Source organism: Sciurus carolinensis, chromosome 6 (assembly GCF_902686445.1).
Source record: "Sciurus carolinensis chromosome 6, mSciCar1.2, whole genome shotgun sequence".
Lineage (NCBI taxonomy): Eukaryota > Metazoa > Chordata > Mammalia > Rodentia > Sciuridae > Sciurus > Sciurus carolinensis.
Genome location: NC_062218.1, coordinates 43,343,927 through 43,367,629, shown reverse-complemented (window position 1 = coordinate 43,367,629; position 23,703 = coordinate 43,343,927). Strand labels below are relative to the sequence as shown.

Genomic DNA, 23,703 nt, shown 5'->3' with positions numbered 1-23,703 from the left:
CCGCCGCTGCCCCTCCCCCTGCACGCAGGAACCTGCGCCCTTGTCGCTCCCGCGCTTCTCTTCTGCCGCCTGCAGAGGCCTGCCTTTTATAGGCGCTGCAGCCAATGAGCGTCCTCCTCTCCTTGTGCCCGCCCGCCCGGCCAATCGCCGCGCCCCTTGTGTAATCTTCGGCTTCTCGGCAGCTCTCGGCTATTTTCGCTGTTGCTGGCTTTTTCAGGAGCTGCTCGCTTGCAGCCAGAGACGCTGCTTTTTTTTCCGGGTTCGGAGCCGTTCCGGATGCTTTAGGCTGCCGGATGTCTGATCTCCGGATAACTGAGGCGTTTCTGTACATGGATTATCTGGTAGGTGCGGGGCAGGGGTGGCTGTCGCTTCCCGGGTCTCACAGTGCCCGATGGCTCCTCGCCTATGGGAGCAGCCTTTTGCTTTCTTTCTTTGGGATGGGATGCCTTTGGGGTTCTTTCCCCCGCAGCCGGCTCTGAAGCTGTGCCTGGGACTCGGAGGGGCAGCAGCCAGGGAGGTTGGGTGGTGAGGATGACAGGTAAAGGTGTGGCGGGGTCCAGCCGGGTGAGGGTCGCTGGGGGCTGCCTGAGCGATGGGGCCGCGACGGCGGCGGGGCGTCTTCTACCAGCGGTCGGTTTCCTAGCTTCGCTCTGCGCTCCCCTTGGAGGACTTTCCGGGGAAGCTGGAGTTTTCCGCTCTCCCTTAGTAGAACTCCAGGTGCTATTAAAGAGCCATAACCAGAATGGCTTACTAAGTGCCCGGCAGCTCTGGTCATTTGGTTGCTATTAGATCTCTAAAGCAATGACCTCGGTCTCGGCGGGATTTTAAATACACATTACCATAAAGTAGCCAGAAGTAAACTACACTGCAACCTGGTTAGAGCAGGATTGGGTCGGGGCATTGCCGCATGGGTCCAGTGGTGGTGCACGCCGGTTTCTCAGCGCACGGATTGAAACCCAGCTGCCTTTTAGGCCAGACTTGAGAAGTTTAAGTGGGAGGTGTCAGCGAGATGCGGGAACTGAACGTTATCGTAAAATTTGACTCGTGTGTTTGTGGAATTATGCAAGCACCGTGTTTTGTTCCAGAAATTATATTTCCCCGGAGCTGCCTGTTTGTGGTCAAGCGGATTCTCATTTACATGAGCTGTGTTCGATCCTTTACAATTACTGTGTTTACGGGGTTAGACCGAACCGCTATTGCCCTGCAGAGCTGAAGTAGACGTTAGAAGCATTGACCCTCCTGTCATCTTGTTGGACAAATGCACTCGGTTTTCGACTGCAGATTGACCTGGCAGAGATTTACCAGTGCCTTCTAGGAATTACACTTAAGGCTGTACTGAGAAAGACTGAATGCTTTTGTGATCAAGAAACACTGGGCAAGGGCTGGTTTCCTACTTATCTGTGTATTTGGGCTTTTTTTTTTTTTTTTTTCTCCAGTGTACACGAATAAAATGTTTCTCCTTAAAGCTGCATAGCTTGATGAACTTGTGGGGAAGGGTGGTGACTGCAGCTAATGCATGACCTTGTGAATGGAACTGAGTAAAAAATTCTGAGTTTAAGTTCTCTTCTTTGGTTCTTTTGTTGATAGTAGTTACTTCCTCTTTCTTGGTGATAAAGGGATGTTATCCACCACTACTGTAGCTGGTTAAGTGGGTTATCTGATTATGGAACATTCTTTTAAAATACAAGGTGCCCTATTGGTTAAGAGATTTGCAAATGTAACCTAGACAATTATTTTCTGGTTAAATGATTAATTTGCAGCTTGTCTTATGCAGTACTATGGTTTTTCCTTGCAGTCTGCCCAAATAAAAGTCAAACTTTGTTGAGGATAATTGTCAAATAGAAAAGGGTGATATTATCTGTACTACTGACAACTAATTTGGAATATGTAAGTAGTGCTGAAAAGGAATTCAGGTGGTTCTGATCATTTTATTTACTGAATGTGTTTTAAATTTGCAAATTGCATCACAAAGCTGCCTTTGAGGTGCCAAGCCCAACAAGCATTTAGTGAAAACAGTGTTGAAAAGTCTGGGTTACTCAAGTTAACCTCCAACTAGACTTGGTCTGAGGGAAGGTGGATGAATATTTGTGGGCGAAATTAGCCTAAAAGCAGATTAATTTCTTTGCCAGTTTACTAAGAGCTTTGTGTCAAAATCAGTGACTCCAATTTTGAGTTGGTCTGTTTTACATGTGAACTGGAGGTGCAAACAAACGAAAAAACCCGAAACAAAAACTGGCCCTCCTGAGATGGTTGTATTGTGTTTACTTTTTGTTTATCAACTTTCAGAGAAAATGATGTTGCACATCACTCCTTTCCTCCTGCCTTTTACATTGACTTGTTTGCTTATGCATAATTTTGTATGGTGTTCATTAAAAGTCCTATTTCTGAAAAATGAAAATCGATCTCTTTGACTGCATCTGGGATCTTATTTTTAAAGTAAATCAATTCCCAGGTTCTTTTACTTCCAGGAAAAAAAAAAAAAAAGTTCTTTAGTTCCAAGGTGGACTCCAGATTTTGCTGAGTGGACTCGAGTAAGTGCCCTTACCATGCACTTGACAGGTAGGATGGCATATGTCTTTTCTCTTTATTCAGTATTCCACTTTCTTGTTGCTGTTGGGAGAGTTGTGTGTGTATTGTCCATTGTTCTTTGGGCTGGTTGTCATCACTTAACCTTTCTAATTTAGAGGAGAGTGGAAAGGAAGAGAAAGGTAGAGGTGCTATTTTTAGCAGCTTTTAATAGGATTGAGATAGTAAAACAGATGAAGGAGCTCTCTGATCTTAGAGGTTGCTGTTGATTTCTTAAATGTTTTCAGAGGTGACAGTCAAGGGCAGGTGATAGAACCATAACATTTAAGATGAGGTTTTTATTGACATGAGGGAAATAGTGATAACTTGCAAATCCTAAATAATTATATGTATGAGCTGGTGCAATGCCTGGCACATAATTAGGGCTGATAAGTTATTTGTTGAATGGAAAGAGTGTGAGATGGGAGGGACTGTTCTACTTTCCTCACCTGCTTCTAAACAGAAGATAGTATCTTGTTTGGGTTAGGTGTTTTGTTCTGGGGAATGCAGAATGTATCCTTTACACTTAACTTTAAGATTATCAAGATACACTTTGTTTAGCCAAGTTGGCAATTTAAGCATAAAAATCTGTTTTCCAGCTGGTGCTGGCATCTTCCTAGGAGGCCAGCCGCCTCTCCCCTTTTTCTGGTAGAGTTTACAGGCCATGTTCACACCTGTGAGGTCTTTGGGTAAAAATTTGGCCTTTGTCCTAGCAGGCAGTACCAGAATCCCTCACTCTCTCTCTTTCTCAGGTAGAACTTGTAGGACAACGTGCAGAGCTTTTTGGATGAAGAAGGACAAAAACGCATTCACCAGATTTTTGAGGGAGGTTGGACATGATGAACTTCTAGATTCCTTTCAGTCCAAAGTTTTCTTTTGGTCTCCACTCATATGTTGACTGGTTTGGATTTGACCCTTTTCCCCGTTGTGCCCTCAAACTAGCAACAATAAAATTGGTTATGTTCCATGTAATGCCAGGGATGATTAAATGAGATGAGGGAAAGTTATTAAAAAAGAGCACGTTGCTTTGAAAATATAAAATGGTAGTGTATTATGATTATGTTGCTGATATTATGATTCTTGTGGAATGACTACTTAGTGATAAGTATTGGATTGCCTTTTAGATTAGTCTCAATATATGGAAAAATTGGGAGTGGTAATCAGCATGCAGAAAGTCATAAGAATCTTTTGAGGATTATTTAATACTTATAAAAAATCCACATTCTGATATTTTCATGAACCCAGTCAACAAATATTTACAGAACCTACTTTGTGCATGGTCCTGAAAGTTATGGGGGATGGTTTATGATGTCATTTTGGTGGCATGACTGGTAGGCATGTGACTCTTGGGGACCCTTTGCCTGGACAGTTTGAAGAAGGCATATAGGGGAAGAGGCGACTTTTGGTGTGCTTCTTTGCTTTCTAATTTGTTTCTCTCTTTTATGTATTTCTTTGTTTTATTGCAAACTACAATTTAAAATTAGACTTGCAATTGTGACAAGTAAAAACGCTTGATTAATCTGGGCTGCTAATCATCAGTTAATATTCATTGTCTTTGCATATTATGTTGGGATTTACTATGGTTAATTTAATGAAATTTCTTCTTTGTATCGACTGGTGAACTTGGCCTAGTTTCCTTGTCATGGCTTGTGTTTGCCATGATAAAAATCTATGTCAGTAGGGAAGATCTGGTAAGAGACTTGGGTGGATCATCACAAATCCATCACCATAGAAAGGGTAAAAACCAGTTAAGCAACCAAACAAGAACAGAAACTCATGATATGCTACAAAGGGCAGAGCCCATAGGTTATTAGCTAAGAAGGTTTAAAGGGGCCCATTTGAAAAAAGGATTGAGGACACATTTGTGATTTTATGTGATGTTCAATTACCTCTGATCTAAACTTCTTTATTGATAAAGCGTGCATTTTTAACTTAGAGTGACTGAATATTACAAACTGTACTTATTATGATCAACTATAAAGTAATATAGGTCAGACACTTTAGTCTTAACATCAACTGGATTGTGCAGTCACATTATTCTTCCTTTATTAGTAACTTATAAGATGATGTGAATCTGATAAACAGAGACCTACCACCTGTAAACTACACAGCAGTTTTAAGAAAACTCATGCTATTACCTGTTTGGGATTAGGTAGGAACCTTACTACAAAGTTATTAAGTCTGGCTCCTAAGCTTCCATTGCCCCAGTCTCATAGTATGAGACCAAGGAGGGGATACACAGGGACTGACTTGTGTCCTGTAGGAGCTTGCATTCTGAAGGATGCCTAAGCTACATGCTGGTTGGCATATGTGCAGTGAACCAGAAGGGGAGGAGTTAAATTTCTGTATTATGATTTGGTGCCTTACTGTGGTGATGTGGAGGTAGTGGGACCTGTAAGAGGCAGGACCTATTGGAAGTTCTTAGGTCAGTTGGGTGTGTGACTTCAGAGGGGAAGTTGGGACCTCAGCCTCTCTGTCTTTCCTAGTTTTTTGAGATGTGATCTTTTCTTCCCCACATGCTCCTGTCACCACGATGCTCTCACCAGAGCCCAGATGATGTTGGTGTCGTACCCTTGAATTTCCTGAACTGTGAGCTAAATAAACATCTTTTCTTTTTAAAGTAAACCTGCGTCAGGTATTTCATTATAGTAATGGAAAATAGATTCATAGAGGGTTAACTCAATAAACATTTATTTAGCATTTATTATAAGCAGACAACATTGTAAATGATTTTCACATGTAGTGGCAGTAAACTAAGACGAAAGAAAGGTTATTTCCTCAAGTTCATGCAGCTAGGAGGTAGTTGAGTTGGTACTGAGAGCTATTGGAATGCACTTGAAATTTTTATGACGTTTCATGTGAGTGCAGTTGTCCCTCTATATTCTGGGATTCTGCATCTGTGGATTCAACCAACCATTGATCAAAAATATATGAAATAAAAAGCATCCGTTCTAACCATGTACAGACTTTTCTAGTTGTTATTCCCTAACATATACAACAGCTATTTATGTAACACTTGCATTGGGTTAGGTGTAAGTAACATAGGGATGTGTTCAACTATATGGCAGGATGTGCATAGGTTATATACAAATACTGTGCCCTTTTATATAGGAGACTGGAGCATCTGTGGACTTTGGCCTTGCAGTGGGAAGGGGTTTCCTGAAATCAGCCCCCTGTGGGTATCAAGGGACAACTCCACTATACTTAAGTAATTGGGTACTGAAAAGTGTTCCTTGACCACCGCCACATTAAAGCAGGAGCCTTAAGCAGGCTGGCTGATGCTCCCTCCTTCTCAGGGACTCAATCCTGCAAAGTTGCCATTAGAGAGAAGGCTGACTGGGAATAGAACTATGTTGTGCTGAGCCCCCACCCCCACCCCACTCCAGTGCCCTTATTGTGCTAACTGAGTTGGTCTTCAGACTCAGATGCTCCATCAAGTGACCACAAATGGATTTCTGGACATCCTTGTTACTCAGCCCCACAGTGTCACTTTCAGGAGTACGCGCCTGCCTGCCACAACCCTATTTCCTTTTGAAGAGGTTCCTTAGGATCTATTGTTTACCAAGTGCCTGGGAAGTGAGGCTCAACCCAGCACATTCTAGGACACAAGTAGATTTTAATTTACAGACTTCAATTGGGCACAGTCTCTGGATGATATTAACGATAAGGGAGTTATTTCTTATTTCTTCTTTTATGGTAGACTGGAGAGAAGGAAAGATTTTTAGGTTTGATAACTGCATTGTAGATAACAAATATCAGGGAGTTTCCCCTGATAGTTCCTACAAATGAAATTAAGGATGGTGTATTAGCAGCTTTTCATTACTATGACATACATGAGGCAGGCTATTTTATGAAGAAAAGATGTTTGTTTTGGCTCATACTTCTGAAGGTCTAAGGTCAAGGGGCCTCATCTACCAATGGCCTTGTTGACAGATTACTGCACTGTTGCAGCGCATCACATGGCAAGAGACAGCTTGCATGCCTGTGTCTGTATAGTCTTCTTATAAAATCACCAGAATTTAATTATGCTGGCCACACCGTAGTGACCTTATTTAATCCTAACCACTTCCCAAAAACCTCACCTGTAAATACCATTGTTGGATTAAGTTTCCATCCTTTTAATCCATTTATATAAGACTTTGGGGATTAAACTCCTTTTTAATTCAGAGGGGACAAGCCATAGTCAAACCAATGACTTCTTATTTTGGAGTCTGCAGTCCCCTGTAGTTATGCTGTGGTATCACCTCAAATGCTTCAGGTGTTTGGATGAGTCTAAGAAGCCCAGCTCTGGTTGAACCTCATCTTCGAGTGTGTGCAAAGTATCTGGGCACATTTACCTGTAGCTGGGACTGGCTTCACAGCATAGGATCACAGGACTCACCATAGCCCTGAACTTGGTTTAAGCATCTTTGGTCACCATTTTGAAATTCTTAATTTCTGGCCAAGGTGCTTTGTGTTTTTATTTTGTGCTGGTCCCCACAATGTACATAGCTGGTTCTGACTTCTATTGCTTTAAAGTACAGACTGAGACTGTAACCTGCAGCAGTGCTGGTTTCCTGACCAGCTCAGTCACCTTTTTATTATGGACTCTAGGTTGGTGCTTGGTAGAGGGGGACTAGGTACCAAGTACAGCAGAGAGTGTTTTATTTGCCTCACCTAATTTAATCCTTCCAACAGTCCTGCTAACCACGTATTACTGATTTACAAGAGACTTAGCAGCTTAGAAAACAGTGAACTTGAATCCCTAAAAGATTAAGGGTCCACCACAATCTTGTAACCAGTGGCGGGTCAGGGATAGGGTATGAGCCTAGAATTTCTGATTCCAAGCCCATGCTTGTGAGCATTGTTAGATGTGATGTACCTATTATAATTATTAATTGTGAGAAGAGCTGAATGAATCATAGATACAATGCTGGAAGTTGACATGTGGGAACTTAGTGACATTGGAGCTTCTGCTGGGGACCTGCGTGGGTTTGTGCCTGGAGGTGAGGGTTTGCTCTGATTGTGCTGTCACCTACTCTCTCCTTCGCTTTTTGCATAAATGTCAGCATTCTGCTCTTTGGCTCACAGCCCAAGGTACCTGCATGGTTTTGATATATTTTGATGAGAATATTGAAAGTTGGGTTTTCAGGATAATTTCATTTATTCACTTCATTGTCCCTCTGTTTGCTGGGAACTGTTCTGACCTATGAACTACTTCCCTCCGGCTAAGGATGTCTACTAATTGTGCCTGTGTCTTGCAGAGAGAGGGATTCCTGTGCGTCTTTTTCTTTGCTGGATAGCTGCTTCTCTTACTCTCAGGAATGGGCACAGTAATCAGGAGAGATTTTAGGACCACAGATGAGGGACAGAAGGCCTGCACCTGTATTGAATCCCTTAAATATGGAGCCAAGACATAATGATATCATTTTGAAGTTTTATTTTTAGTTATGAGTTACTACAAACATTCAGAAAAAGTGTGGAAAATAATGTAACAGACTTTTGTGTACCTCGTGATTCCACAGGTGTTAATGCTTTGCCATTTTTAACATCAAAACTCTGGTGCTTTCTTAAAAAAGGAATTTCAATGCCACAGCTAATACCTCCTGCTCCCTGGTGCTTCCTCCTCTGCCTCTCTTGATGTTGACATCCATCTCCAAGTTAGTGGGTATTGTTCTCTTGTGTGCTTTTACATTTTTATGATATGTGTATGTATGCATGCAAAACTATATGTAGTAGTGTTTTTTATGTGTTAAAAATTTTATAAAAATTGTAACATACTGCCTTTACCTTTTTGAAAGTCACTTTTTCCCCTGATAATGTTTCTGAGATTAGTAAATATTAATTCATGTAGATCAGTGGATATTTGTTTCATATTTCTGCTTTTGATTTTGCCACTGTGTTATTTGGATTTTGTGAGAAGCTCAAAGAAGGTACTGTGTTAGCTTTGAGGCATGTTTACTAGCTTTTAGCACTACACGTGAATCATATGCTGTTCAGTGGAATTTTATTATGTATATGTCAACTTTTATTATGACTCATCTGTTTTACAGTTTATAAGTGACTTTCTAATAACATATGGATTGAATATATACATATTTTTCCTGGACCATGTAAGGATTGTGATTATTTTGATAACATGTTTGTTATTAAAGTAAAGACAGTGAAGGAAATTTGGAAAGCACAACAAAGCACAATAAACAACATATCTGTACTCCAGCAACCCGTAGATAAACAGATAACATTTGTTTTAGCATGTTGTCTCACAGTCTGTATATAGTCTGCTCACCCATATAGAAAATTGACCTGGTGTAATAATATTCTTTTATGATCTACCTTTTGCACTTATGAACTTTTACATTTTAATTTCTCTTCTGCACTGTGACTTATTTTGCATTATATTGGTAAACTGTAGCTTACTTACCCATTTTCCCCCTGAATGTTCTGTTTTCTCTAGTTTTGGCAGTTTTAAGAAATGCTGCATTGAACACTGTATATAAACACTTTCAGACTTAAAAAAAAAATCTATACGTAGTTTTCAACTGTGTCGAAGGTAAACAGTTTCTTATTCTACAGCTTTTAACATGTGAATGTACATGGTGAATCTCTAAAAGGGAAGTTGTTGTCTGCATAAGATCAAGTTCCAGAAATAGATTGTTGAATCAGAAAAGATACCTTTGTTTTAAAGCTCTTGATATTGATTATATAAATTAATATTTGCAATGCACTTAGGATAGTGTCTGAACATTATCAGCCACTGTTTGTTAAGATGTAGTTATGTCATAAAGTTGGTGATAGCGAGGCTAATTAATACGTATTGAAAATTTACTCTTCGCTCATTTCTGTGGGAAGTGCTTAATGGGCATTCACCTCTTGCTTAGTCCTTTCAACAACCCTGTGAGAGGTGTAGGAGCTATTATTATTTAAGTTTTATGGTTGAGGAAACCAAGGGTCGGGAGAGTGGAGTCATCAGTCATGACTACTTCACTTGTTAGTAGGGTTGGTGACAGGGCTGTTGGTCTTAATCTGTACATATTTTTATTATTGTGACAGAGAAAGAACTGAATTTGAAGTCCTGTCCCGAGTATTCTACATGTTATCTGTGTGATATAAAGTGTTTCTCAAAGTCTATAGCAACATGGAAAAATCAGTAAACTGTAAAAGTCTTATGTGCCTGAACCTTATAACCGTGTCCAAATGGAGATGTAAAATAGTTCCAGTGCTCTAGAGATCTCCTTGTGTCCCATCTCAGGAAGTATCAGCCACAGATTAGTTTTGCCTGATTTTGAAATTTTATGTAAGTGGACTTTTATATATATATACGCATATATACAGATTTTATATATGAATATATATGCACATATATGCATATATGAATTTATATATATAATAAAGTATGTATTATGTAAATTCTTTTTTGTGTGATTTCTTTTCATTCAATCTGCCTATAAGATCCATTCATTTTGTTGCACGAATCGGTAGTTCTTTTTGTTGCAATTTAATAATCTATTGTATGAATATACCATTACTGGTAATTTCCTTCACTGTCTTTACTTTAATAACAAACATGTTATCAAAATAATCTTATTCTTTTGTTGATGAGCATTTTGAATATGTGGAATAAAGTTGCTACAAACATTTTTATATGTGTTTCAGTGGAAATAAGCAGCCATTTCTGTTGGATACATACCAGGAGTGGAATTTCAGGGTCATAGGGCATATGTACATTTAGGTTCACTAAACATTGCTAAACATTTTTCCAAAGTGATTGTATCAATTGGACTCTCACCACTAGTGTTAGAGACTCCCAGTTACTCCATATCCTTACTGATACTTCATATTTTGGATCATTTTATTTAGCCTTCTGATGGGTGTGTATACCAAAGAAACTTGAAGTTACTTAGAGCTACTTCCAGATGTCCCGGCATGAGAATAAAATGGCAAAAGAGAATTATAAGACAGCTTTAAAAAAATTGGAAAAGTTATTGGCTTATTTTGAAATATCCCCATTATAATATTCAGTTGTATGACTCATTTGAAAATTCTCATGTACCGCAGAGTACTTTGGGAGACAGTCAACCTGACTCTGTTCCTGGCTTTGATATCCAGTGTTGGAAATGGGCAGACCAATAAATGTCACTCACCTTGGTTTCTTCATCTATAAAAATGATGGCGTTAGTTAGAAAAATCTCAAATCTCTTTTATTTAAAAAAAATTCCTCAGTCATTTCATATCCTTTTGGTATAGTATCTTTGTCTTCATTCTCTTAATTCTGTGGTTTAAATTATTAAACTTTGTGTAATTTATCATTCATTACTTAAACTAAATTTTTTTAAAAAATAAGCTTTTATGTTCTAGTGCTGTCCTGGGCCCTAGGGATATACAAGTGAATAAGACCCTGATCTGTCCTCAGGTTGCTTTGTACTCTTGTACAATGAAAAAGAAGCAATCACAGTTTGGAATGGCATAGTGTATCTAGAGAGAAATACAGGTTGCTAAGGCAGTACATGAAAGGCAAACTTAACCTCTGCTTGAGGGCCAAGGAGCACTTCCCAGAGGAGTCCTTTTTGATCTGCAGTCTTGAAGTTGAGAAGAGTTGGCCCAGTGACAGGCAGGGCCCCGGCCAGGCAGGGAGCAGCTGTGCAGAGGCTTGGAAGTAAGTGACCTCGTGACTTCAAGGGCTCTGTGTGACTATGGTAGGGTTTGGCACAGTGGCTAGACATGAGCCTGCAGAGCCCAGCTGGGGTCACATCATGGAAACTGTAAAAGTTAGCCCAGAGTGACATAGTCAGATCTGGGCATCACGTAGAGAAAGATCAGAAAGGATGGGCCACTGCAGCAAGGCTGGTTTAGGGCAACGTCCTGACCAGAAATGAGATGATGGTCTTCATAACCCAGTAAGGGCAGGAAGGATGCAGAAAAGTGGATGGATTTAGTAACATTTAAAAATCATTGGAATTTTGTAATTGGGTATGAAAGATGAGAACAGAAGTGATCTCAGGGATAATTCCCAGGCTCGGGGGTTGAACATTGTTCTGATTATCTGTTACCAAGTAACAAATAGCCTCAAAACAGTGGCTTAACACAATAACAGGAATTTATTTTATGCAGGAATCTGGAGGTTGACTGGGTCAACTAGGCAGTTCTTGCCCAAGATCTCTCAAGAAGTCATACTTAGATGGTGGCCAGGTGCATTTTCTTTGCACATGTTTGGTACCTGGGAGAGAACTTTGCAACAACTGGGGGCAGGACAAGTAGACTCCTGGGGCGTTGCTGTGTGGTCGTTCTGTGTGATGGCCTCAGGGTGATTGGACTTCTTCTATGGAGGCTGAAGGATTATAAAGCATTGTACCAAGGAAATTGGTAAAACTGCCTGGTCTTTTCTAACCTACTCCTACTGGAGATGCACATCCCTTCTACTATGTTCTCTTCATCATGACTGTCACAAAGGCAGGCTCAGGTTCAGGGGCAGGAGACCGACATCTCTTGGTGGGAGGAAGGTTGAAGAATTTGTGGGCATGTTTCCAAAGCACTCCAAGCATGGAGGTGGCTAATGGGGTCACACACTGTAAGGGGTAACACCTAAAGGAACGTCAGGTTGGGAGGAAAAGTGAGGCATTAGATTTTGGAGTGACTGAATTTGAGCTGCTTGTTTAAAATCAAGCTATGATTTTAAGTAGGTAGATGAAAATAGATGAGAGTTGTAGATGTAGTTAAAAATAGTACCTAACTTTTATTGTTGTACCAAACTATATTATCATCACTTGAGAAACAGTGCTAAGTATTTTTCATACATTATTCATTTATATTATAATTTTAGAGATTAGAAAACAGACTTTCATGCCCAAGACATGAAAGAGCCAGAATTTGAACCTGGAGCTGGCTAATGTCTGAGCTTTCCTATCCATTCAGGCAGTACCAGAAGATAACCCACATGTGACAATTGGGACGTGCAGTGTGGAAAGAACCCTGAGGAAAACCAGAGCCTCCGTCACTACTAGCACATAGTAGGTACGGGAGCTTTTATAGCATCACCAACCTCAAAAAGGAGTCTGGGAGAAAGAACTATAAGATTAGAAGAGAACCAGGAGCCTGTAGGGTCAAGCAGGCTGAGGAGACAGACTATTTCTGGAAGGAGGAAGTGGCCCATTTTGTCCAACATTGCCCAGAGATCATGGTAGATAATTATGAAAATGACCACTGAATTCTCATCAGTGGTGACCTTGGGTGGAGGGTTGGTGACTGCGGGTTAAGGAGAGGGCGTGGTGAAGCGCCGCCATTCTTGCAAGACGTTTCACCCTGGAAGAGAAGGAAGAGGATGGGAACCGGAGTGGCAGGAAGAGTGGGGTGGTTTCTCCTGAAATGGGATTAGAGATGGTTGAATTGCTGATGAAGTAGAATGTGAGGTCTTGAATATGACTGCAATATGGGGGGAGGAGGGTGGAGGTGAGTAGGACAGAAAAGGCTGCAGTGAAGAAGGAGGTTGAGGGTTGACCAGGGAAACAGAAGGGGTGGTTGCTGTGTGTGGTGTCGAAGTCATTGTGACTTAACAGTGACGCAGATCTAAGTGGTTGAGATTTTATTTTCTTCCAACCCTTGTGACTATCTAGATGTAGTTTCAAGAAGGCTTTGGTTTTTTTTTTAAGGTAACTTGATGGGCAGACAGTGGGGCCAGGGAATGAAGGACACCGGTAAGAAAATGGTCAAAGTGATAGTGAGATCTGGGTTAATGGAAAGGAGGGAGGGGCACAAATAAAAAGTAGAGTATGCAAGGGAACCATGGTTCTGATGAGACTGCACAGTAAGTGTCCGGGGTACCTGTTAGAAAACACGAGGGAGAGAAGGTCCCGTGCTGTCAGACAGTAGGAATTTAAGATTGCGGTGGTAGACCAGTTCCCCAAGGGGAAACTCCAGTGTGTAGCAGGCAGCGAGTAAGATAGGCAAGTCCAGAGATGGGAGAAAAAATGCAGCCATGATCATCCTCATGGATAGTGAGGCCACCATGACCATGGCTGGGCTTGGGTTGGAGTGAAAGACTGACCAGTTGTCAGAAATACAGTGAACAAGGCAAGGTCTGATGATGGAGATCATAAACAGGGGACACCAGAGGACACCAGATAGAGTTCATTTTCCTGAGTCTTCAAAGTAGTAGAGGACTGGGGCTAAGAACTGGAGCATTTGTCTCACAGGCATGAGGACCTGGGTTCAGTCCCCAAACAAAACAAAATAAAAAAGAAAGAGGAGTTTAACCTGGGAGTGGAAGAAGAATGAGGAGGAGTCCAGGGTGATCTTGAGGGATTGAATTAGGCACAGGTAGAGGGTACATTTAACAGAACTTTTGTGGATACAGAGGAGTTTGTTCCTGATTGAGTGCTGTTGGCTTTGGGGTGAACTGGTTGGTGCTACCGTTCTGTGTAACTTTGGTAGGTTAACTTTTAAGGGTCTCCTTTCTTATCTGTAGAGGGGCAGTAGGAAAAGGAAGTACCTCGTGGGTTTGTTTTGATGATTAACTGATATAATACATGGATTCTTAGAATAGTGCCTGGAACCTTTTTCTCTGCCACCTCTTCTTGCTCTGTGAGAGCAGAAGAAACTTAGTGTTTCTGTGGCAAGTGCTTTCCAAGGGCCTGCCTTGTTTGATCCTCACAACAACCCCATGAGGTACGGGGTACTGGTGTCCTCTCCATTTTTCCCCCCAGTGTCAAACCTGAGACACAAAAGAATTAAGAAACTTGTTTAAGGAAATTAAGTTAGTAAGTAGTAGAGCTGACGTTTGGAGCCCAGAAATCTGGCCCGAATGGTCTTCCTCCTAACCAGTCCTGCACAGGGATGTCCCACTGTGACTTCATGGAAAGGCTTGGGAGGGTGAGGACCAGGCAAGCTTGGCTTATGGGAGAAGAGGCCCAGAGAAGGGTAGGGTAAGGATCCCCTCAGCATGAAGGGTGTTTTCCCAGAAGAATTCTATCTCATTTCCTTGGCTGGGAGCCTGGGGGAAGGTTAGGCCCACAGGTTGTGCTGTGGAGAATCTTCGTTCCAGTGACTAAACCCAGAGCTCAGTTGTTTGACTCTTAAGGCTCTGTTCTCTTCTGTGGAGAGCGGTTGCACTTCAGAGGGGTTGTGTTCTCTGGGGAATGGGCATCCTGGACTCTCTCAAGAGACTTGCTGCCGGCTTCTGCCACACAACCTGATCTTTTCAGAGGCCTCCCTGGGTTTGCGTCCCTGCTGACACAGCCTCCTAGGACAGAGAACTGGTGGTGTGGACACAGTCTGGAAGCTGGTGGAGACCCAGGCTGAGGCCTTTCAGCTGGCCTGAGAGCTGCTTGAGAGGTGTGCTGGAGCACTGAGCTTGTTTCCTTGTGGGCAGCCTGTAAAGCTGGCCTCTTAGGATGTCTGGAGCAATTGTATAATAACCTGAATGCCTTATTAGTAAGCTAAAATGGCCTGTGTGAGCCTGACCTCTAGCTAATTAAAGTGATCAGTGAGTACAGTATAGAAGAAGTAATTTCCCTCTTTCTCTTATTTAAACCTCCTCCTCTTGTCTTTAACTACAAAAACTGACCTGAGGCTCCTTCCAGGGCTGCCTCTGGGGCTGCCTTAGATACCTTTGCCTTTGAGGCGCAGCACAGAGGTGCCTGGCCAAGGGGCGATCAGGGCTGAAATCCAGCCCCCGCTCAGCTTGCAGAGGCTTCCTTTGTGAGTGGGCACAGAGGTGCCTAATGGGTTAGCCATGACCCTGCCTCAGCCCTTTGTTCCTGCCTTTCACAGGATAAAGCACACTGTCACGTGCTGGGCTGGGTTGCAGGCCTCATAATAGAGTAATGATGTTTTAGTCTATGATGCACCGCATATGTAATAGTAATCCAATAAGGTTATATTGCCTAGTGAGGATGTAGCTGTCAATTTGTATAAATATGTTATATGATGTTCACAAAATGATAAAATCATCCAAGTATGCATATCTCAATGTATCCTCCTGGTTAAGTGATGCTATTCTGTGTGTGTGTGTGTGTGTGTGTGTGTGTGTGTAATTTAAAAGAGAGCTTAGTGCCGTGAGTACTAGTAAAGTGTGTGTCACTATTAAATTGGGACTTAGTGTATAAAAGAGAGACTTACGTTACTGTAAACAAGAAAGATTCTATTCTAATTATTTTTCCATATCAGCCTTTTAAAAATCTTTCTGCCTCCACCTAACAAGCACAGGGCAGAGTTACTGGGTCAAAGATACTGCAGCTGCTTGTTGGTGTTTTAAGTGGCAGCTATTTCTGATTTACAGGGGTGAAAGGTCCTGGCGTGGCATATGGTGGCCCACATCCGTCCTCAGGCTTGTTCTGCTTACAGCTGTTACGTAAGTTTGGGTGAATGAGGCGGCTCACTTTCACCTGAGTAGGCAAGTTTTCTGAGCTCCTACTCTAGAGTTGTGACTGAACTCTCAGCTCCTCTTTGGTTGGAATCAGACTGTTTGAAAGTCAGGTTTCTGCTTTTGAGGACTTCTTCCCCTAGCCGGTGATTTATTAGCCTGCTTTTTTTATCCTTTCTTCCTTTATGAATGTTTCCTGAGAGGCAGTCTGTTGCAGAGGAAAGAGCACTGGCTGATTTATGGGATACTGTTGCTGTTCTTCATCATTTTGAACATTTCCTGAATGCGACTGATGCGTTTTTCAAGTCACCGTTCTAGATGTAGAAAACCTCTTGTGATTATTGGATTTCTCTTTCTCTTATTTCATTTTATATAAAGGAACTATACTTATACATAGTTCATCAGTAATATTTCAGTGTAACTTAATTTTCCCAACTTGTTTGGATTTCAAGTTCATATTTTAAGGAAAAGTAATTTAGACAGGATCCTGAGTTTTCTTTGCATACCTGATTTTTTTTTTTTTTTCTTTTTGAAGACTCTTTCTGACCTGGCTTTTGGGATTTAGGTAGGATTGCTTTTTGAGCTAGGGGTACATTCTGACATTATTATTTCTGTGGATGCAGGCTGCCATTTTTCTGCAGCCTGAGTGTGTAGGAAATAGATTCTATGCTAGCGATGTTTAGTTTTCTCCCAAATGTGTCCTTTTTTGGGGACATCGGATAACTATGTTGATCATCTTTGGAAATACCCAGAGATGGATATTTTTCACTTCTTGTCTTTTCAGTGTTAATTCTTTGTGTAAAGGTATTGAACAAACTGACATGAAGATGTCTGATCATGAAGAAATAGAGATGAAGATTCAAGATTTATAACAAACTCATGGAAGATTTGCTTCTTTCCTCATCTGTCTTAAGCAGTCCTTTTCTGTTCCCCAAATTCTCTTAAGAGTTCATCTCTGAGGCAATGATGATTTATCCCAGTTGCTTTATTATATTATTGCAGGGTGATATTAAAACAACAATAACAGGGCTGGGGTTGTATGTAGCTCAGAGTGCTTGCCTCGCATGTGTGAGACACTGGGTTCAATCCTCAGCACCACACAAAAATAAATAAATAGATAAAACAAAGGTATTGCGTTCATCTACAACTAAAAAAAGTTAAAAAAAAAAACAGTGACATCAATAATAACAAATGAATATGCTCTAAGAGTGGATGTGGGAAAGGTGATCAAAATTAACAGGGACTTTGTTTTTCTAAATTATATTTTAAGCAGTGTTTATTGCCCAAAATGAAACATAGTAACTTTAGGTTCTTGATTTTAATTCTGGTGTACCATCCTGTGTTAAAATACCTTGCTACAGCATGAGAAAGATATGCTGGGTTTTAAAACATTCTGTGAAAGATGGAGTCAGATTAGTTTTGTCTTGGAGAAGATAAACCCTCCTCATTCCTTCCTCCCAACCTCTTGTTCTTTCTTTCTGCCCAGTTTTTCTCTCTCAAGAAATATTTATTGAAAGCTTAATTTTTTTTTTTTTTTTTGTTGGTGCTGGGGATTGAACCCAGGGCCTTGTACATACAAGGCAGGCACTCTACCAACTGAGCTTTATCCCCAGCCCGAAAGCTTAATGTTTGATAGGCATTTCCTTTCAGTGTTCCACCTACTTCTCAGAGAGGCAGTCTCTCCTCACTTTTCCATGAGTTATTTAAAAAACATTGTGGGGTTCTCAGATAATACAGGAATAACTCTTTTAACCACAGACAATAGCCTGTAATGTTGAATGTAATGTCTGTCTTTGCTTGTGTGAAAACCCCAGATGATGGACTAGGAAACAGGGTGAACAAACTTTTTCTGAAAAGGTTCAGCTAGTAAAGATGTCAGGCTCTATGGGTCATGTGCTCTGCCTCAACTACTTGACTCTGCTATTGCAGTCAAAAGCAGCAGTAGATAGATAATAGGTAAACAGGTGGGCATGACTGTGTTCCAATAAAACTTTGTTGGCAAAAACAGGTCTTGCACTGGATTTGACCTACAGATTGTAGTTTGCCAACCACTGGGCTAGTAGAATAGGATTTACCTTCTCTATGAAGAAAGGCAATATTGCATTCTATTTCTCTTTGGACGGAGTTTTGTAGAAATTTCCAAAATTCTATGAAGAAGAAGTATAACTTTTTGGATTGAGATGCATATAGAAATATATCCATCCTTACCTTTAGTTATTAAAAGGTATAAGCACAGACCTACTGTGAGGGGGTCACAGTCTTGAGAAGGCAGAGGCTAGTTTCAGGGTGAGGCAGAACTCTCTTAAACTGTGTTCATCTGCCTCCAGTAGGAAATGACCAAGCAGAGTCTAGTTCGTCCCTCCTGCTGTGTAAGCGAGAGGTCAACCTGAATGTAAGGTTCCTTTCAACGTCCCCCCTACTTCTCAATCAGGCAGTCTCTTCTCACTTTACCATGAGTTATTTAAAACACATTGTGGTGTAGGGGAAGATTTCAAATATTTCTTTTTTATTTGTTTAAGCAATAGAATTCTTCTTTTTTCCAGCTAACTTTGTGCAGAGCTATGAAACAAACAGGTGATCTTTTATTGTATGTGATATTTAGGAATTTGTATTTAAGATCTGTACTTATATGTTATTACGTATCATTATCACTTAGGACCAAAAACTGTTTTGATGGACACAAAAACTGAATTGAGTTGTGGCTGAGAACTGAAGACTTATCTTCCAGTTCACTTGATTTTTGCATTTTATTCTTTTTGGTGTGACATTAAAAAAAGAAGAGAAAAACAGGATACTGATAGAATCAGAGCTATAAATATTACAAATCATAAAGAAGCTTACTGTGCAATCTTGAGTTACTCTTCAGTCAGAAGGCAAAACACAGGTTTTATTCTGAGGTTTAAACTACCTTCCACCCCCAACAAAAAGTTACTCTGGCAGCACAAGTTACCATGTGGGTGGTTTCTAGTGTTAAAATTTTACATGCAGTACGTTTGGATATGTGTTTGTCTTCATTTCAGTCCCTAAAACAATTAAAATTCACTTTTCATTTTAAAAACTTCCTTGAATATCCAAGTGCCCCTGAGCAACTCCATCTAGCATACAGCATTTGATAAGCACTGGTTTAGAATTGGACCTGGGCAGAAATTGGAGTAGGCGTGTGATACTGCATCACTGTGGGTTCTGTTATTGGACTTTGATAATTACAGATTTGTTGAATTACAGGATGTGTGAACTTGCCTTCCACAGTTTGCTTGACTTTATTTTCACTTGCTCCTATTGATAAAGAGTATGGGTTCTCAAGTTCAAAATCCTTGGATTTAAATTGTGGTTCGTTCACATCCTAGTTGGTTTCTGTTTCTCTGTCTCTAAATTGGGGATAATCATACTGTGAAGTAGGATACATAACACTTCAATTTAACTGACTCAAGAGACTATCTGTCCCTCTTGTTGGGATGTCATTGTTTCATTGAAGTCTTTCAACCACTGGATAAGGACTGGAATTGGTTGGAACATAGTGACTTCAACAGTTTATTTTTTTCTTTGGCACGTAAGTCCAGAAGTCATCAGGGCCCTAAGATCCTTCCACCTGCTGTGTGGAGATTTTACACTCATCCAAAACTGATGCCAGAGCTCCTGCCATCACTTCTGTATTCCAGTAGCAGGATGAAGAAAGGGCAGAAGAGCATACTTCCCTCCTGGAAGACTTTTAAGACTTTCTGATCATATCTCATTGACTAGAACTTGGTCACATTGGTATACTTAGCTGCAAAGGGAATTGGGGGGATGTGATTTTATGTTGTTTTTTCTTTTCATTCAGAAATGGATTCTCTGCAGCTACACTCAACCTACATGACCATATCTCTCTGGATCCACTCTTGGGATTGTTGTTCCTTGCTCTGCGTGTCTTTTTTGTATAGTTTCTTTTCATTCATACACTTGACTTCCTCAGAAGTTTAGTTTGCTGTGATTCTTGACAGTTGTGAAGTTTCTTAGTAGTTTTGCTTTTTGTATTCCTGCAGTGTTGCTGTGCTGCTTAAGGCTTCGTCTAGGGGCTCTTGGGCACAGATCGAGAGGGCAGGCCCTAGGCTGGTTGAGCCTGGGCCATGTTGTGGTGGCCGGCCAGCTTGAGATCACACTGCCTGCTGGCTTTGTCACTGTTGCATCCGGTGGGTGGGCTTTGTCAGTCAGGGTGTCCACAGCAGAACAGACTCTGTGACCGCACTCTCTCCTGACAGGTGGAAGCCCTTGGGCAGGAGTAGAGAGGCCTTACCGTGCAGATGCTTTGTGTATTAATGTGAATGACTTAGGTGCTGTGTTGATGGTGAGCATCAATAACTGACCAGACTGGAAAGTGGTTATTTGGAACCAACAGGAGGATGTTTAGGGCACACACCAGCAGCTTTCAAATGCAGGCATACATTTCCTCACGCTGTCACTTTTGTCTGGAATTATCTCTTCTTCTCCCCTTTCATCTAGCTAAGCCCTAGTCTTTTAAGGCTCAGTTCAGGCAGTGGCTCCTTAGAAAGTCTTTCCCGACGCCCCTAATTGTGGGTTCAGTGCCCCTACTCAGTCTCCTTGATGCCTGTTGTACTAACCCCTTACTGTGCTGAACCATCTGTATTGCTCTTGATTGTCACAGGTATGTCAGATTTCCACTCCGAGGGCTGGAGGAGTAGCTGGTGGTAGGGTGCTTGTCTGCCACGCATGAGGTCCTGGGTTCAATCCCCAGAACCCAGGTGCAGAGGGTGGCAGATGGGTGTGTGTACGGGAGGACTATGAGTGCTCTGTTCTGAGCTGGAGATTGTTGTTTGGTCTTATTTATTTTTGTATACTTATTGATTGCCTAGAAGTACCCACCGTATTAAAGATGCTCTGCAGGTTTTTTTTTTTTTTTTTTTTTTTGGTTGCATTTTCTAATCCCCTGTGCCTAATAGGAATTGAAGGAACCAGGTGTGATGGTGCACACCTGTAATCCCAGCAGCTGGGGAGGCTGAGGCAGGAGGATTGAGTTCAAAGCCAGCCTCAGCAAAAGTGAGGTGCTAAGCAACTCAGTGAGACCCTGTCTCTAAATAAAATACAAAATAGGTCTGGGGATGTGGCTCAGTGTTTGAGTGCCCCTGAGTTCAATCCCCAGTACTCCCTACCCCGCCCCCGCCCCCCCCCCACACACAAAAAGAAGCCAAAGGAATAAATCCTCCAAGGTAAGTGGTGCTCATGGTTATTTTACTGTGCAAAATTAGAAGAGAATTTCTTCATCTTCATACTTTTTAATCAGGATTTTCAGAAAGAGAATTATTCTTAACTTTAACTTATAAGGCCACTAAGCTTTTCTTTGGGGAGGATGTGTGATTGATTGACTGATTAATTTTTTTTTTTAGTGGTATCTTACAGAAGACTGGCTAGATGTTTACTGATATGAAGTTTATAAATTCTGATATTTTTTATTTTCATTTGATTATTTTTGCCAAATAACTTATCAAATCTTTGCGAGTGAATTTCACAGAGACCAGGTGCTGAGATTATGTGTTTATTTTTATGTGTGGGGGGGCAATGATTCCTTTTGGAATTCCTGGTTCCAGTTGCAGATGACTTGGGAAGTGTAGATGCTCTGGGGATGCTGGTGGCCCTGTGACAACTAAAAATACTTTAGAAAATGTCGCGAGGCCAATTTTGGTAGCTTTGCCTTGGATGCAACATTTCAGATGATCACCCTTCTTTTTCCTTGTCTGGAAGAGCTATAAAATGTTGAGGAGCAAAAACCTCCACATTTTGTAAACAAAATTTTATTTTATTTTGTAATGAGTTTGTTTTTTTTTTTTAAATTTAAAGTTACTTATTTCCCATTTGGGGGAAGTAGCTTCTGAGCGTACTAAGGGAGCTGTTAAGTAATTCACTGTTAATGTCTGCAGTGACAGCATTAACAGAAGGAGGTAGGTGGCATTCCCAAGCGTTTATTTCCAGGCTGCAGGAGTGACTGAAGCATAATGACAGAGAGACCTTTCTCAGAGCATGCCACCCACGCAGCCCTTCGGAGCTCCCATGCACCTTGGAACAGGTCTTGGGTGTTCGCTCCCCACCGTCTTCCCTCTTTGCCTCCGTCCCATTTTTTGCAGGGATGCTGCTATGAGAAAATACCTAATCCTAGTTCACCTTCTCTGGACATGGGTGGTCCCAGGTCAGGGCTCAGTTGGAAGGTGTTTTCTTGTTTGATAGTTTTTCTATCTTCCAGGACTGAAGAGTTGACTTGGCTACATTAACTATTTATTATCATCACAAGCAAAATTATAGTGGGGGAAAATAAAGGAAGATGGCCGTCTTGCTTCATGTCAGGGTGGAAGATGGCATAGTGCATAGAATTGAAGCTGTCGATTAAATTACTTAAAAATTAGCTCTTTTAAAAAGATTGTTTTTCACTCTCTGAAACTGAAATTATACCTTGAAATCGTTTTTTTTTTTTTTTTTGCACATTGTAGTAAATAACTTACTTTCTGCCATCGTGTTGAAGATTTGTTTTTCTCCTTTATTTTCATGCTTACCTTTGAAATTTCTTAGAGAAAACAACAGTAAACTGTAAGTAATCGTATTAATTTCACATTGAGTGTCCTTTTTCCTTTTTTCTGCTTTATACACTTTTTTATAGACCCATCATAACAGATTTTAATCAGTCCGTGACTTGCTTTTGAAAACACATCTTTTTTTGCGCTTTCATCAGATGAAGTTGCAAAGAAGATGTGATTGTTTTGGGAATAATATTCTTTGGTTCTTCCTCTGGCAGTTGTAGATGTAGATTTGTGAATACTGACTTAGAGGCTCCTGGGTCACAGTTTATGTGTGATATTCCATTTTTAAGTATTAGTCACTCATTCCAAGCTATGCCTCGTGTCCCACGGGTTTACAGTTAACATAGGTTCTCACAAGTAGCGCATCTATAACAGGGAAAAATATGAAGTGTAACCATCCTAAATGAATGACCAGCTCCTATACCATGACCAGGGGAAGTTTGGATATGCTTCTTAATATCTGTCAGTCTCTCACTAATTGGAGGGATGAAACCAAGCCGAGAGCACTGTGGTCAGAATGCATGGAGTTTGAGCCGTAGAGGTGCCACTTGGTTTGAGGTAGGATGTTCAAGGGCAAGCCAGTATTTGTAAGGATTAGAGGTTAGAAAAGAGAATGAGGTAATAAGGCTATTCAGGAAAAAAAAGTCGCAGAAAATAAGTTCAGGGTGTTCAGGGTAATAATTTTGGCAATTCCAGTAATGGTACTTATACATTTTGGGATTGTGAGAAGGTAAGGAGTAGAAAGCAGGTTTTCAGTAACTAGACAATAGATATTTTTTTCTTTTCTTTTCTTCTTTTTTTTTTTTAAAATAAAGCTCTTTAAAGAGTTAGTCCCTAATGACAAATGCTAGAGCCCTTTCCTGAGGCCCTGGGGTGCACCTACTTTTTAGAAACAAATGTCACTCTGTACCAGTCAGGTTTGGGTTAGGCTGAGAGACACACAGCGGTCTCTAAATGGGGCAGGTTGATTTCCATTGCCTGCACAGAGTCTGGGTGAGGAGGGGTGGGCGGCCCCTTGCCGCTGGCACCTCCAGGAGCGCTCATCTGTGTGCTACACGGTTCTGCATGCGCCTTCACTGTCCGGGATTCTAGCTGGAGCTGCGTTAAGCCTCAGTTAGGGAAGGCAGAAGCAGCAGAGAAGAGCAGAAAGGGGGTTTCCCTTGGGGTCGCTTCCCTTCATGCATCCTTCGTTTGCATCTCATTTGAGAGAACTTAGTCCCACGAAACCCAGCTCTAAGA

The 23,703-nt window shown here is 41.2% G+C and overlaps 1 protein-coding gene across 3 annotated transcripts in view; it reads left to right on the top strand.

Moving 5' to 3' along the window:
• The first annotated feature begins 221 nt into the window (after window positions 1–221).
• Arl15 (ADP ribosylation factor like GTPase 15) overlaps window positions 222–23,703 on the top strand; it is a 392,761-nt gene continuing 369,279 nt past the window's right edge. Inside the window, exon 1 of one of the 3 annotated variants that reach the window (XM_047556317.1) lies at window positions 222–341. In XM_047556317.1, coding sequence (XP_047412273.1) covers window positions 294–341 — 48 coding nt within the window. In that variant the 5' untranslated portion in view covers window positions 222–293. The remainder of the gene's footprint in view (window positions 342–23,703) is intronic. The other 2 variants (XM_047556319.1, XM_047556318.1) reach the window with 2 other exon arrangements.